The sequence below is a fragment of the Leiobunum rupestre genome, chromosome 1 (assembly GCF_980474605.1).
Source record: "Leiobunum rupestre chromosome 1, qqLeiRupe1.1.hap1, whole genome shotgun sequence".
Classification (NCBI taxonomy): domain Eukaryota; kingdom Metazoa; phylum Arthropoda; class Arachnida; order Opiliones; family Sclerosomatidae; genus Leiobunum; species Leiobunum rupestre.
In genome coordinates, this window is record NC_143384.1 from 79,678,953 (window position 1) to 79,696,570 (window position 17,618).

Sequence of the window (17,618 nt, forward strand, 5' to 3'; positions counted from 1 at the left end):
TTAACGCAGTCAAACATCTTGGGCTAAAATGGCTATTGTAAGGACCCAAATGCGGGTGAAAGCATTTGCCCTGAGCAAGCGATGATTCTTCGGCCGAGATGCTCGCTAGTTCCCCCGCTTTATATTCTTTGATTGAAGTTGCCAACTAGCCGCCACTGCGAGGAAATTCCCAGAATAAAGTCCCTCGCCTTTTTCTTGTATTCCATTGCTCCATTTCTAGTATTGTTAGACTTCCCCATTTTAGAGGCCTGTTTTATTACGTTATATTACTTAGAATGCCATGCCCTTCTTTTTAAATATTTTCAGTGTGTGATAGTGTGTGATTTATTGTATTTACCCCGTGACATGTATGTGTGTGTGCGCCCATTTCTTCCGCTTCGCAAGGACGAAAGATAAATACTAACTATAGTTTATAGTGTCGGACCAAGGAAAGCCGTGATCTTCGGAGAAGTGTCATCACCCGAATGGTGATTGGGCACTTTTAATTGCGCGTTTGGGTCACATGACCCAGAACGTATAAATAGAGCTGTTTTGGGCGCGAAACTGTGTGTGCCGGACGAGCAGTGAACGGAACCACATCTGAGGTCGTTAATAGCGACTCTGGTTCAATAAAAAGTGAAAGTGACGGCACCGGTGCCTTTCCTAAAACTAGTACTAGTCGATATGACAAAGTATAAGTTTCACGCGTATACAGCTAGATAAATAAAAAAAGGAACCAACAGCATCTACAGTAACATGTTGCCCACGTCAACATTAACCACCAATCTCTAAAAGCGGCGCAGGAACCTGCAGGTCGCCGCCGATCAGAAGCACAGCGTGCCAGCTCGTCACCATGAACTCCTAAGTTTGATTTTATGTTTATAGTTGTTTATAGTTGAGTACTCAATAAGAGTCAATATAGACTTAACGTTTAATCCTCATGTCGCATAAACGATTTTAATGCATTTCCTGTATTTGTATATATTTGCTAGAGCTCTAGTTATTCCTTTTGTCGTTCGGTCGTGCATAGTTGGAAGTACTTCCAGGTTAGGTTACCATGTTTTAATATGCTTAGTGTTTCTATATGTATTTAATTTTAAATTTCCCTTGTTATTAATTTTCAATATTAACTGTTTATTCTAACGATCACCTTTTGTTTAATTTTTAATATTAAGATTAATGCCAGATCCTTGTTTCTGTATATTTACTGTAAGCTCACACATCATACCCCTCAACAACTATGTTTAAACCCACTAACTCCTATACCAGTGGCGGTTAGGCGGATGGGAACCCGGAGAAAAGTTTGGTAATGCGTTAACCCGTTTGTGTAGTGCTTCTCCCGAAGCCTTGGTTCTTCGTAGGTATCCCCGTATGTTTGGGTGGGAACCTAAAGCTAGTCTGTTTGTTGGATTGGGAATCAGGGAAAAGAGTGGGATGTTACGTCACACTATAGGCTCCAACGGGTGTTATGTCCATCTGTAGAGTGCTTTCGTAGTGTTAATAATGGCCGCCATGACGGTTACCGTTTTTATTAATAGGCAAATTATATTGCTGACGTCGTAAGTTTCAAATTGAAAGGCACTCTATTGCTTAAATTTCAAATGGATCAATAAATATTTAATATCGATTATTTTTATACTTCATTATAGCGTAATTTTAGTACTATGCTCCTAAAAAAATCATCAAATCGCACGTTTATGTACGTCAACGTGGTAATCTCGGCATTACCTTTTCTATACTTACCCTGGACTCGCCAAACGAAATTGTTTTAGGTATGCCTTACTTGTAGTACTATGACAATTTTTTTCATTTTATTTATGTAAATTATCACTTGAAATCTAACGCAATAAACGGTATTTTCCAAATTTTATATAACGCGCGCATGTATACTTACAATTTTAAATTCCTGCCGGCTATTTACCGGAAATTCGTGCTAGTATCTTTCCGCCAAATTTCAAAGATATTTTGCTTATCTATAGTAGGCGACACGACTTCGCAAATACTGTCTGGACAATACTACATTAAAATGTAAGAGAATGTGCTAACTCCGAATGTAATAGGTGATTATGAAAAAGAATTGCGCGCAGAGGCTCACGGGAGTTGGTTATTTTTTGACAAAGCGTCGGCTGCTTAAATTCGTCTGCACCTACCGAGGCCCGAAAAGTTAGTATTTTTCGAAAATTATTAAAAATACATAAAGTTAACAAATTTATTATATATTTTTTTTATTTCTTATAGTTCTAGACCAAGTATTGATAAAGAAACCAGCCCAATTTTAATAGAAGACACAAGGTTATATTTACATACATGTTTCCATTATTCCTGAAAATGAATTAAAATCTATTTGGATAGAATTAAAAATATTTCATTTAATAAATCAATTACCTTAATTTAACGACTTTGCAAACTTCTCTCAAAACGAAAAACGAAAAATCCTTTCTATTGAACAATGAAATAATAGAAATCTCGCTAACCCTTGCCCAACTAGCCAGACGAATTTACAATAAGGGCCAATTTTGATACTTTCAACTTGGTAGTACTTAACCAAATCACGTGACCACCGATATTTTTCATAATCACCTATTTAGATGGTTTACCATCAAAATTTACATCCTGATTAGTTAGAATTCGGGGCAGTGGGGGTGTACTGATGGCCCCGCTCCCGGCAGGGATGGAAAGTTTAAACAAAATGTTTAAAACAATGATTTAAAACACGTTTAAAACAAATATTTTTAACAAACACCAATTTGTTTTAAACGTTTTAAACTATCTGTTTTAAATATGTTTTTTTATTAGGTAAATTTTCATTGTTTTTTTGTAAGATTTTGGTTATTCAATATGAGGGAAAAGGTAGAAAAAACCATTCCAAGGCTCTAAGAAAGGTAAATTGTATTGATAACGGGTAGTTTGATTTTAAGATTCTCTGAAAAAAGCGACTAAAAGGGCTCGATATGATTTCATAAATTTCCTACCAGTGCAAAAATCCTACGAAAGCATTGAATTTTGTCTTTTTGTTTAAATATAATGTATATAGCTGCCAATATACATCTATTTCGGACCCTACCTATGCGCGAGATAAAAGTAGGGTTGCTTTTTAGTCGGGCTGTGCCGGTCTGGACAGATCGGGTTAAAACCGACTAGGCGCCAGATAAAAATTAAGGGATTTCGGTCGATTTTTTGAAATTTTATGATGTGATGGAAGTTTTAAGATTATAGAGGTATCTAAGTTCTTATTTTTTATAACATGGTTTATTTGTGATGATTTATGACTGCAGACGTGCACATTTCAATAAACCAAAACTAAAAACAATGTATGGATAACTAGCTATTTTCCCTTTTCTTAGTACTATGCGACCGAAAATTCCAGGATGATAGCTATATTAGAAACCCTACTACAAGTTAGGTAGTTTTTGCATGGGGCATCCAAAACCCTAAGGCCGTCAATGGTTGGTCAACAACGCTTAGCTAAATTCTTGGCTCGTTTAAATAAGCGTGTACTCTTTGGTTCTTCGCCCTGTGGGTTTATTTATAATACCATAAGTGGCATAATTACCAATAGGAGCCTTTCCCACAGAAAATCTTCAACTAGAGCTTGTTCTAAACAGACCAAAGAAACGTAGGACTTGCCAGGAGCGGATCCAGGCCATCAAGTAAGGAGGGGCGATCATGGGCATTCAAAAGTCGTCTGCTATTTCTTCACAAATTTAGTTGGCAGGTATTAAAGTAGATGGAGCTATCGTTTCTAAGCTCGAAGCCTATATGGAGCGTGAAAATGTAACGTGGAGCTCTCATTTTCGTTTGCTTAAACGAAGTACTTTCTACAACTAGAATTTGTGTTATAAATTGTCTTTCACCAAATAAATATATTTCAATAACTTCAAAAATTGTTGTTTTTTCAAGTATTACATGCAGCGCCGAACGTCGACGTAAGGCGTTAAATCGACGGTTCGAGGTAGTTTTCGTTAAGTCGACGTATCTCTCCGAACGTCGACGTTCGTGCGGTTACATGAGAAAAATAAACGTCGACGTTTCCTTACGTCGACGCTCCGAGCTCCATGTAACCGTAGTCTATGTCAAAATCAGCTTAAAATGGGAATGTAGTATTGTCCAGCCAAAGTTTCGTCGTCGTGTATTCTACTACACCATAATATTATGAAGGCAGAAGTAAACAACCTCTAAATCTTGTTAAGCGAATTCTAATACAAATTGAGCCCGCTGTGCTGCGTGTCGTTTTAGCATTCGAGTCGTATTCTTTTCCTGCGTTGAGACGCACTTCAGCCATCTGCACGATTAGCATTATTTATGTGTAAAAACTGTACCCATTATAGAGGTTAAGGGATCGACAATTTTTTGACGTCTTGAAGGAGCTCAGGAGTACAATCTCTATAGCATTGTCAAAAAGGTATTTCGTCGCAATTTCAAGGTCTTTTAAACCTCTTTTCAATAGAAGCGTTGCTCACGTTATTATTAAGACCTGGTCACGGGAAATTACTGGACCTCGTTGCATAGGCAACGGCGAGGTTTCAACATTCTATCAAATATGGCGACGCAAACTGTTTCTTTCTAATAACTTTGTGGATGTACTTTAACTTTTTTTTAGATTTTAAAGAAATTTAATTAGCAAAATTTTAGATAAAGAAAAATAAGAATGCGTATTAATTTTAAAGGTTTGAATAATTTTGTTGTTTTTTTTTCAATGGGAAAGGCTAAGCCTATCGTTTTGAAAGCAAGTCGTAGCGTTATTAAAATGTACCATTGTGTCGAGAAGCGTGCACAGGCCTTATAATGATGTAGGCAACGGACGTATTGGTAGTAGTGTGACAATCAAATTACTTCGACATCGTAAATACCAGTGAAAACGCGTTTTGGTCGTAAGTTTCAAAATTATACTTACAGAAAAGCGTGTTTATAATATCCAATTTCATATAACATTCAATAATTTGTCATAATTTCTTCGCAGTAAGCGTCAGATATTATCATGAAAGCGTTTTAAATTTCGAATAGGCCTTGGTCTCGAGATGAAATGGACCAAGAATCTAAAGGGACTCACTGTTTAGGCTTTAAAAAGCACGCGTTAATACTGGGAATAGGAAAATCGCGGATAATTTTAGTTCAATGTGGACAAACTTGGCGTCGCTGAAGACGATTTCCGGCGTAGTTTCGTATAGAAGCTGGAGCGTTCACGTTCAATTTAAACCAAATGGCGCCGTTGTTGTCGGTTAAATGATTAGGCTTAGTGCGTTTTTGACCTTTTATTTTTTGAATTGAGCCTTCAAAAAAGGTTATGGTAATTAACCATTGAATTAAGTAAAAGTAACCAGTAATCACTATAATTTATGTTATTGATCAATTTACAAACGATTCATTCAACGCGAGGGGTACAAAAAGTATCTCTTTTTTGGTCAAAATGTAGCTTACTTATCTTGTCTTGATGTCGACGATAGCGACATCTGTTGAAAAAATAGCTACTTCACGTCGAGCCAACACTGGCTTTGAGAACTATGCATCTAATTAAGATCAAATTACTGGAAGTGTTACATAAAACCTGTGACACTTCACTTATTTAATTAGCTAGAAAATTTGTCTATTGGTAATTTTAACGTAACCAATGCCATAACTGCCGTAATATTTTTCAGGTTTGGCAGCAATAGTATATAACAATGGCAAATAAAGTTTTCAATTTAATCGGCTACCTAGTTAGGCTAATATTTAAGACACCACCACCTAAGGCCCAAGCAGGGCCGGACTTAGAGATCCTGGGCCCATAGGCAGATAAGGAGTCTGGGCCTCCTTTTCACGCGCTGCATTTTCTCTTATCCCTGGAACTAGGCTGTGCCTGAATTTCCCTGATTCAGCGTAGAAGTCTGAGCTCTACGGTTATATTACTAAATAAAAGCTCTTAACAATCGTCGACTAAATACGCGATAATTATGCAACATTGTGATTTAAGGCTGCGTCCGTAAACTGCCAGGCAGAAATTTTGGTAATTTTAAAACAATCTTCTACCTAGGAGTTTCTCCAATATAAATTACGATAGATATTATAGATATATGCCTTCGAATACAGCTAAAGACTTCTAATGCCTTTCTTTACTTCCGGTGCCCGGGTGTTGGCAAATAATTATGCCACGCCAGCTAACAGCTCCCTACACTCACTCAACAAGTTTTATAGAAAGGAGAAACCTCTTTTGCCAGTGGAGAGAGAACTTGCACACTAAACGCGGTAGGAGCTTTCCGAATTTTGACCCAGTGCCACAAACTGGGATCGAACTCGGTTCCTCTTGCTGCGAGGTGAAAGTGCTAGCCACTCCATCACCACACCCTAATTTGTTCGAACGGTTTTTAGTTGTCAACGAGACCAGTACCGGATTTACTGAAGGCAGATTTTGGTGGGGGGTCTATGTTAGGAAAATATAAAAACGTAAAACTAATAATAATAATAATAATAATAAATCGGCTAGGCTAATACCCAAGGCACCACCTTTGGCCTAAGTCATCAAGCGACTTTTGAAGCCTTTTAATTCAGGTGGCCGGGTTACAATGCCACGAGAATAATGATTTTTCTAATAATAAAGCGACAAGCCTGATATGATTTTATCCATTGATTTCATCAGTGGTGGGGGCCCATAGGCCTGTGCCTAGTAGGCCTAGTCCTTAATCCAGCACTTAACGAGGCTTACAGGGCGTATTAAGAATGGGGACTGGGACCGCCTCAAGAAATCTTTAACGATCGGCTTCTTTGGTTTTAGATGAACAATTTTTCCGACGAATTCCGATCACCCGGGTTGAACATGGAGCACGGCTTCGTCAAAAAAATCGAAAGGAACCAGCACATGAGACATATGCAGGTTTGCTCCAATTCACTACTTTCGAAATAGAACAGCTTGGATTCTTAAGTGCTTCTGCTTTTAAAGTTAATAATGCCATCCGTAATGTATTGGTACTCAGGGAGAATGGATACGTTGAGACGATTTTAAGTGTTGCACCCAATCGCCCTCATACTCTTAACAGTCAGCTCAGGGCCGGAATAAGACCTTGTGGGGCTTTAGGCCCCAAGCTAGTTTTGGTGCCCCTTTTCAGTGACGAGGGAGTGAGGCGCTCCCGTAATTTATAACTGACAAATGGATGGAAAATACAATTTCAATGTAGACTTGCGGATATATATTTTTTTTAATAAATTATTGCTTTACATGGTATCTAAAATTTGTGTTTTGCCCCGGGCGCCAAATATCCTCGCTACGCCACTGGACATCTCATTTGTACAGTGCTTCCAACGTCCAACTGTTCAGGTTATTAAAGGTGGCATTTTTATGTATCTGAAGCTAATTAGTTAGATTAGGTTAATTTGTTTGTATTTTCCTAACCCAGTAATGTGGTTTCCAATTGAACCTAATTCATTATCTCAAGTAACCGATCTGATATGTTATAATTCAACTCATCAGGTTCAGTTAACTTCTACGTTTAGTATATATATATAATTATATAATCTTTTTGAATTCAAATCAAAAACATAATTAAAATTTCGATACGAATTTAATCGGGCGCTATATAAAATCGATAACCGTAAGACATTTGAAGTCAGTCGGCTTAAGATTAATTCGATAAATTTTGGGTTTGCATTTTGACCCTATAAACTAATCTAATAATATATCAGCGTAAATGCGCATAATCTGATATCGGATCTATACAGGGTTTTTCAGAAGTCAGTGCAATAAATTTGAGGTGTTATAGGGGTTGAGAAAAGATGTTTGACTGTCTTTGTCGCGATCCTCTGCGACGAATAGGAAAAGCGCTAGAGGCAGTAGCGGCGCTAAGGTTTTTTCACAGGTGGGCTAATTATTTTGTGGCCCCAAAGAATTTTGTGGCCTTTAGCGGGAACCTTGGATTGACTATATTTCGGAAAAGTGGTGAAATCGAAAAAACCCAACATTTTCCAGGAAGCGAGAAGAGCAAGGTCGTTTTATTGTTGCGGCTCTCGTCGCGTTTTGTGGACCCCCTACTGACCTTGTATCTGACCTGGAGGGGACACGTGCATGCCTGGGATATTTCCCTAAATTCCCATAAGCCCCTTTCTTTTCAACTTTATCTCAATTTCCGCTACCTTCCTCCCGAATCCATATGTTTATGGTCTACTACCTTTTTGAGTAAACAAATTGATTTGGAAAGATTTTTTCCAGAAAAAAGGTTTCTTGGCAATAAAACAAATTTCTAGAGATAATGAAAATTCATAAATTAAAATATGTGGCCTCTTAATTATGAATATGTGGCCCTTTTAATATAAATATGTGGCCCTTCTCAGAAATGCAGGGGGGCTAAAGCCCACTTTAGCCCACCCTTAGCGCCGCTACTGGCTAGAGGGCGTTAAAGTTTGGCCTAAAAACGCCTAAATGTCAGCTTCCAACGAACGTAAGAACCCAGATAGAAAACCGGATTTAAAGGGGTAGTAGGAAATTTTACTACTACCCCTTTAAAACCGGTTATCTATAACACTTCAAATTTATTGCACTGACTTCTGAAACACCCTGTATTAATAATTACCTCTGTTCAAATCTCAACTGTTGGAAGCACTACTGATTGGGTCCCTAAAACTGACTTCATTCAACGCGATTGAAGCCCCTAACTGTGCCGTTTTCCCTTCCCCCTTTCCTGCAGCGGGAAAATTCGACAATTATTCTCCCGACAGTAGAAAAAATACATTCTTGATAAAAAATATAATATTCACGCAGTTTTACAATTATACTACTGCTTATGCTCTCATCCTAAACGATTCACTCATAAACTACCATGAGCAATATTTTATCCATGCCTCACTATTGCAGTAAGGTCATAAGTTATAATATACTAGCTCCCTATAAGTTAGAAACGTACATAGGCTGTGCGTTAACAGCGATTTCTCCCAAGACGTTGAAATCGCGGCGTGTCGCCATCTGATGGCGACAAATTGAAATATGCGCTTGCATCCGGATTCGATTCAACAACGGGTTCGTAGCTCGTTAAGCCTAACGCTAGATGTCGCGAAGAGATAAGCATTAAACGACGAATATCTTAAACCAAATACCAGTTCATATTGAAATGCAAAAATTATATTCCAAAATGTTGACGCATTAGTTGTTTCGTTTAAATTTCCCCCAAATCGAGGATTTCGCCAACCAACAAACCCATCGCCGTCCTTGTAAAATTCTAAACAAGCGTCGTTAGGGCTAGATCCGCTCAACGTGCTTACTTCGCGCGCTTCAGTTCGTTTCGTATCCATGGAGATGGAAGAAGTTAAAAAGATAGGGCAAAAAGTCGCCGCAGGTAGTCGCCTATAGCGGTGCTAATTTTTTTTATGGCGGCTTCTAACTTATAGGGAGCTAGTATTTTATAAACTTATTATTAAGGTATATTATTAGACCACTCATATCCAATGGGACTCGAAAGGTTACTTAAAAAATTTTCTTGGCCTTACGACAGTGGTGACGCCATTAATTAAAGATAATTATTCATAATAATTCGTAATATATTTAATTATAAAATTATAATCTAAATAAATTAAATAGATTTTTTAAAATCAACGGTATTTATTGTGCACAGTAATCTAAAATTTTACAACCCGACTATAGTTTGAAATTTTAAATTACTGCGCGATAAATACCGTTGATTTTAAAAATGGTATTTAGTTTATTTATGCACAAGTAGTAACAAATAATTTAGTTATATAATTATAACTATTACTTAATTACGAATCACCTTCCAGAAAGTGATTAAAAAAACTTCATTTATACGAGTTGAATATATCTTATATCAATACAATTCCCGTTGGGTATACGTGGTGTGATGTATACTCTTAATAGAAAAACCATTTGCTAATAACCGCTATGCTTGTTTTGTTTTACGTAACTAGCGCCAATTACTCCAGCTACTGATAAAACTGGTGGTAGAAATATTAAATTCTGTGATCCAACTAATATAGGGATTCTTAGGGAACTTAAATACTCCATTTATGAGTTTAAAGAGGGCCACCTTTTGGAACATGGACATTCTATTTCCGGGACGGGTAATTGAGTTGAGTCGACCATGTTAACACTATTCTCCTTATATCAGGGTTGGCAAAAAACCGGCTTTTTTAATTTTAAAAATCCAGTATGGTTAAAACTGGTTGTAACCGGTGGCTTAAACTGATAAAACCATTAATAAAAAATGTTCAAATTGCTTATATCTATCCGTCATTGCTCAAATTGCCCAATTTCAAAATTACGTTTTTGCGAGTGACAGTACTGTTACATTGTGAGGTATAGCAGACTTATTTACCTGTTTTTATACATGGCAGCGAATTTTCACGCGCAAAATGAATTTGAAGATCCCCTAATTGCTTATATCTAGTTATCATTACTTGCGACAAAAAGTAAAGGTTAAGTTTTAGTGTTTTCAATATTTCTATTTCATTCCTCAATTTTTTTGATAAAAAAAAGGAGATTTAACCATGGATTTTATTTGGTAGTTAAAACCGACTGAAATCAGGGTGGTTTAAACCAGTTTGGCTGGTTCTTGCCAACCATGTCATTATTTGGCCAGTTAAAATGTTTATCGTGCTGAATAAGTGGAGTCGATGTAGACCAAGAAAATGGCCTAGACAAATGTTAAAAAGGACTGCTAGTAGTCTTTGTTAAGGGAATCCATTTTAAAGCCTTAATCAACTAATTTTAAGTTTCATTACCCCTAAATAGACTATATAGAGATAAATTACGTCTGTAAACGTAACTAGTTCTTAATTTTCAAATCACTGAACACGCGTCCTTTGACTAGCAGTGTTCCGAGGTGGACAATAGTGTGGAAAATAGTGGAAAATTCCGGCTTGGACTAAAGTGAATTTAGTGGTCAATCTGGTCAAAAGTGGCCAATAAATATTTTGACCACAGAAAATTATAAAGTAATAATAAAATATTTTAACACAAATTTCAGATTTGGGCTCATTAAGGCAAATACGTATGCATAGGAATGGTTCGATTCTGACTAGCATTAGAATAGTCTTTTAATTTTTTTGTAATAATTAATTCTGGCATTGTAAGTTCAGTGTAAACTAAGAAATTTTTACAATAAACTTCTTAAATATTTAATTCCAATTACTTTTTTAAGCTTTGAAATGCAACTATTTCCCACTTTTTTTCCAATTTTCCACTATTTGCCACTGGCCTGGACGTTTCTCCAAAAAGATGGCTTTTGAGGAACACTGTTAACTATTTTCTCTGTTTTTGGCTTTCGCTTTGTACTTGCAGAAATGCTTCTAACGTTTCATATAGTTAAATATCTTCATATTGAAACTGCTTTTTTTAACCAACCATAAGTTAATAATTATCTCTCTCATAAGTGTGGCAGTGTGTTAGACGTTTGCTGAGGCATTTATAGAATGAGCACGCATTTTGGTGGATTTCCGACTAAATAATTCGATTTATAATTGGTTTGTTTTTGGCAGTCATAGTGGACGCGTGCATGAGCTGTCCCTAGGCGTAGGACAAGCGCGTGATCATATATTTTAAAGTAGTTTTCCGGCTACAGGCGCTTATCTTTTCGGTATGACCAAGAATGTTTTATAACTCCGGGAAAATTACTATTGAGACGATCTCATTGGTTCCTTAAAAGCGACGTCTTCCAACGCGATTGAAGCTCACGCCGGTGACATTTTCCCTTCCCCCTCTCGTGCCGGGAGGGGGGGGGTGAGACTGTCATGCCCTAGGATCGTCTCAACCATAGAGTAACCCACTCGCATAGAGTGGAAGGCCCTATGGAAGCGCCATAAGCATTAATCCTAACGAGCTAACTTGTTTTAAAGGGTTGAATCAATATAGTCCGAAGAGCGATGCTGTGGTTTTTACATTCTTCAGAGAATAAACTTACTTTTTTATCCAGATATTGAACATTACCTTTTGGCCACCTTGTTTATTTCACGCCCCGGAAACAAGCTGTTGCGTACGAAAAGTGTTAACAAGTTTGGCTGATAGTCTTCCACTCTGTGAGTGGGTTACTTTATGGTCTCAACCTAGTCATTCTTTCGAAGCAAAAATAAATACATATTTGCCCTGACATCAATAGTTCTTTCTATAAAATAATCACGCTTGGCCATCTTGTTTGAGGTGGGTCTCGCTTCTTCACGAACACTTCATTTTTTAGGGGAGTGAGGGAGTTTGTTTTTGGCCTAGGGAAACGCGTGTTAGCAGCCTCTAGTGGATCGAGTTGGAGCTTCACGTCGTATTAATTCAAAGTAAGGCGGTCGATTACATTGATTTGGGAATAGTACCGCTAGAATTAGTTTCAATGTGCCGTCTCCTCTAAAATGACGAGAAAACGTTATCATATGACCCGTGGCGCCATCCATTATTTTTGAAAAACAAATATTTTTGCCGGAAAACGCGTCTTATTTGAACGAACCATGGGTAGAATGATAAAGTTTTCTCGTCATTTGGGAGCAGACGGCAGTACTTATTTTTTAAAAACTTGTTTCGCGAAATACTGAAATCCGACGTTTCGATTGGACCTCTAGATAAATATTCCCTACTCAATGGTTTCAATCTGACTTCCGCGAAACAAATTTTTCAAAATTGAGAACTCTTATCATTTGTCGGTGGCGCCATCCGCTGGTAGATTTTTCAAAAATTCTACATTGAAAGTGATAGATGGCGCCACCGTATAATGATAGTTGACGGCTGAGTGCGCCGACTCGAAATTTCAGAATGTAATTCTAGCGGTACTATTCCCAATTCAATGGTCGATTATTGAATTACAATTTTACCACTTAAAATCATGTTCAAAAAGTTAATCTAAAAGATTGAACTTGATTATTTACATGAAAATATCATACACCATACAGAGAACGTCTACAGCGAAAGAAAAATATACCCGCTTAGAAAATTCTTAAGAATTTCGTCAAATCTCGGGGCGCTTTCTAAATTTTGTGGTAAACGCTCCAGTGACGTCGTTCGTGACGCGGCGTGTACATGCTTTTTCTCACCCCATTTTCTTGCCTCCCGATTTTATAGAAAGAACTATTATTCCAAAGATATATATCGGTAATCAACTAACTAACTGACGTACTTCGGAGCGTAACTAAGAATTTATGACAACCCCAAACGTTCTGCCCAAAATATTTGAAACATATTTTCAGCTAGGAGCAACAAACACAGCACCCCACAAAGTCGTGCACTTTATTGTGCACAGTTTTCATAGGTTAGACGCTTTAGTGCCTGCTGCCTAGGAGCAACAAACACAAGGAGAACGCGGCTAGCCTTTAAACACGCTAACGGTGTGCAAATGTCATTGGGCGAACCTTTACGCTGAACGTTCTACGGAAAGGGGGAAGACAATTTCCTGATTTTCCCCTTCCGACGGCAACAGGCCCTAAAGCGTCTAACCACTGAAACATGTACACAAGAAAGTGCATGAATTTTTAACGGGTTGTGTGGGGTGCTGTGTTTGTTGCTCCTAGCTGCTGCCTTCGAAAGGGGAAAATTCGGAAATTGTCTTCCCCATTTCCATAAAACGTTCAGCGTAAAGGTTTGCTCAATGACATATGCACACCGTTAGCGTGTTTAAAGGCTAGCCGCGTTCTCCTTGTGTTTGTTGCTCCTAGGCATCAGGCACTAAAGCGTCTAACCAATGAAAACTGTACACAATAAAGGGCACGACTTTGTGGGGTGCTGTTGCTCCTAGTTTTCAGTGGCTTTTGCAAATAATGAATTTTTGGTTTCAGGTGAAAGACGAAGCCTTTAAGAAACAAGAGGCGTCGAAACTGGCGAAAAAAGTTGGGATGCACGCGAACAAGTTGGCCAGACCCACAATGCCCATTTACAGACCTCCAAGTACAGGACATTTTACCTTTGTTCACCTTGTAGTTTGAACCTTTCGAAAATTCTTTAAAATTTCTATATACACCAGTAGGTGGATCGCCACATAAATTTCCCGCACAAACAGTTCCTCAATAACCGTGTTTAAAGGGAGTAGAAAACGGGGGTAGTCATGGGGGGGGGCTGTAATTTAATTTATAATTACCATTAGAAACTCCCCAAATCTGCATCAAAAAAGTCTTGCTTCGTAAATAATGTTGAGAGGATTTTTAGCTCGTGCTCGATAAGTAAGCTTCTTCCGATAAATAAGATCAAATCAGTTAAAACTGACGTCATCCGACGCTATTGAAGCACACACTGGTGACGTTTTTCCTTCGCTAGACCTTGATTGCGCAAATACTCCGAAAATCACTTCGATCATACTTTTCCGAGGGGCTAACTACTCTGAGAAAATGTGTACACCAGACCTCGAACTTCAAATGACTTGGTCATAAAATTTCAGTCTTCGCAAGATTATTTGAAAGGCTACTTGAAAGATTCGGATTTTTTAACGACTTAGTGACTAGCCCCTCGTAATTTTCCAACTTGACAAACTTCTATTATTTTGAGACTTATGATGGTAGGGATAGGGGACTCTACAGACATTTAACCCCATAAGTAAACACCAACAGCACTCATAGTGGTGAAAATGTTAGTTGCTCTTCTACCAAACATCCTATATAATAACAATCAGCTAGGCTAATACCCAAGACACCACTCAGTGGCGTAAATAGCGCCCCCGCAGAACTAGGGGGCCCCCCAAACGGTTATGATTAAACTCTGTGCTATTTAAAAGGGCTCAGTCGTTTTTCGCGGGGGGGGGGGGGGCAGAGTTCCTAGTTACGCCACTGACACCACCTTAAGCCCAAGTCATCGAACGACTTTCAAAGCGATTAACGCATAAGGCTCGAGGGGTCGAACATTTGCCTATTTTGTGTACACGGGATTTTGGATTTTTTATTGTGGATTTGTTATACAAAGTCTATGGAAGCGAAATTCTTGGGATTTGTAGATTTTTTGTCCAAATTTTGTACGGGATTTGGCCAAATGTCCGACCCCTCGATATGGCTGGGCTATCCTTAACTTCAACAAGCTTTTATGGAAAGGCGAAACTGTGAAGAACCGCGTTGGGTAACCATTTTCACCAGTGGGGAGATAACTTAAAAAGTCAACGTGGAAGGTGCCTCAGGCTGGGAACGAACCCGTCTCCTTTTGCCACGACAGTGTTTACCACCACACTACCCCACCTTATAAACGTGCATATTTGTACTCCCTTTAATGTAGCATGCGAAACACCTTGAATACCGTAGTGTCTTCAATTAAATATATTCTGATAAATTCGAACAATTGGGCGTATTTTTTTTCCGAAGATAAGCAAGTATTTCAGTCATCAGGTGTAAGAACGAATAACGGAGACTCTCAAAACAGAAGCGGCAGCAACCTCTCCACATCACCAAACTCTCAGAACATGATCAACGAGCCTCCGTTCGGGGCTTACGACCCGCGCATTTTCTTGGGGAACGCCTACTCGAAGGGTGTACATTTTCAGGATCAATCCAAAGGTATAGTAGAACGTTACATAAATTCCTTTGCGTTTTAAATATCCCTAATTCACCGCGCTTATTCTAATAACGAGGGTATCACCATTTATATTGAACCAGGGAGGTTAGGAAAGAGAAGTTATCTGGAAAACCTGCAAAATATTTGATTTGTCTGATATGAGTGCTAAACCTTATTAATTCTGAATAATTTTTATACAAAATATAGAATGCAGTGCAATAATGATACCTTATTGATTGTTTAAATATTCATTTTATATTATTGATATATTTCCAAATATAAGTTCTTCATATACTCTGCCTTAGTTATATCCCAAATAAATCGGCCCAGCAACGAAAAAATATTAAACCCAAGTAATAATCATCAGTTAGGCCAATACCCAAGGCAACACCTATGGCCTAAGTCATCAAGAGACTTTAAAAGCCATTAATTCAGGTGGCTGGGTTACAATGCGCCAGATATTTGTTGATTTTTAACCAGCCTAACTAGAAATAGAAGTGACCAAGAAATGTATTAAGGTTAAGAGAATATGTATAGCCTCTGTTTTGATGATTGCGGTAAGATATTCCGCGCTTACTCAGTGCTTCCTATGGAGAAATGGGCAAATATAAAGCCAGGAAGGTAGTGGGGCGTAACATTTCTTCCGGGAATCACAGACGAACGAGGTGATATCCACACATTCTCCGTTCACCTACATCCATTCTAGAAGAGACTATTCCAGCTAGGAGTAACAAACAAGGAAAACGCAGCTAGCCTTTAAACACACTAACGCAGTGTTGTGTACAAATTTCATGGGACGAGCCTTAACGCCGAACGTTTTACAGAAAGGGGGAAGACAATTTCCGAATTTTCGCCTTCCGACGGCAGCAGGAGCTAAAGCGTCTAGCCAATGAAAAATGTACACGAGAAAATCCACGACTTTTGACGGGTTGCGTTCTCCTTGTGTGGGATGCTGTGTTTGTTGCTCCTAGATTTCAGTATATTCCAGCTAGGAGCAACAAACACCAGGAGAACGCAGCTGGCCTTTAAACACGCTAACGAAGGGATGTGTACGAATTTCTTTGGACGAGCGTCACGAGCCTTTACGCTGAACGTTTTACGGGCGGGGAAGAAGAATATTTCCGAATTTTCCCCTTCCGACGGCAGCAGGCGCTAAAGCGTCTAGCCAATGAAAAACGTACACAAGAAAAGGCACGAGTTTTGACGGGTTGCGTTCTCTTTGTGTGGGCTGCTGTGTTTGTTGCTCCTAGATTCCAGTAAGGAGACACTTAATGACTGTTGTGAACGTGTATTTGATCGTTATAGGTTTCGTGAACTTTAAAAACCAAGAGAATTCGGTGTTCCTGAACAGCGACGGGCAGCTGCTGAAGAGTGCTCTGAAACGTTCCAAGAGCTTCGGTGGCAGCAACGAGGCTGCCCTGCTGGACGCCGAGATGGGCTTTGAGAAAGAAGCGCTGTCTTCCGAGTATCAAGCTCTGGTTCGCAAGGCGTTAGCTGGTGAGCTCCTTCCTTTTATCTGAAGTCTATGCCCTCTTGGAGCAACGAACGCAGCACCCCACACAGCTAGTCTTTACACATGCTAACGCAGTGTCGTGTACAAATTTCATTGGACGAACCTTTACGCTGAACGTTTTACGGAAAGGGGGAAGACAATTTCCGAATATTCCCCTTCCGACGGCAGCAGGCGCTAAAGCGGCTAGCCAATGAAAAACGTACACAAGAAAATCCACGACTTTTGACGCGTGGCATTCTCCTGGTGTGGGGTGCTGCGCTCCTAGATGCAATAAACACTGTTTATATCTCTTACTAGAACAAGACAGGACATAAGGTTTTTTAATTCAGTACAGGGTTGCCTGATGTAAATCGCTATTAAAATCAGCCAATCCTGTGATCTTTAAAAAAACGTTTCTTAAAATCACAATGTATTTCAATGGGGGAATAAAAATTGGCAAAAAATAGGTAAACAAATTAAAATACATAGAAAATCTGGACAAACTAAAATATTAAATAGTAATTATTTAAGAAATCTTCAAAAAAAATTGATAATCCCGAATTCTGTACGAAAATCAGTTTAAAAATTCTCGAAATCAGCCTAAAAAACAAAAAAAAAAACGCGAAAAATCAGTTTATGATTTCTGAAATCATTTTAAGATTCAAAATTCTGTACGCAAAATTTGCAAATGTCAAGGGAATTAATTAGTTTTATAGTCAAATGCTGTAGCGA

At 38.5% G+C, this 17,618-nt stretch overlaps 1 protein-coding gene across 3 annotated transcripts in view; it reads left to right on the forward strand.

Annotated features, from left to right (window-relative positions):
- The window catches only part of LOC149966758 (MIF4G domain-containing protein A), a 53,944-nt gene that overhangs the window by 14,996 nt on the left and 21,330 nt on the right, over positions 1-17,618 (forward strand). The window contains exons 3-6 of one of the 3 annotated variants that reach the window (XM_090154199.1): positions 6,728-6,826; positions 13,702-13,810; positions 15,205-15,396; positions 16,700-16,891. In XM_090154199.1, the coding sequence (XP_090010325.1) occupies positions 6,728-6,826; positions 13,702-13,810; positions 15,205-15,396; positions 16,700-16,891 (592 nt within the window). The remainder of the gene's footprint in view (positions 1-6,727; positions 6,827-13,701; positions 13,811-15,204; positions 15,397-16,699; positions 16,892-17,618) is intronic. The other 2 variants (XM_090154216.1, XM_090154208.1) reach the window with 2 other exon arrangements.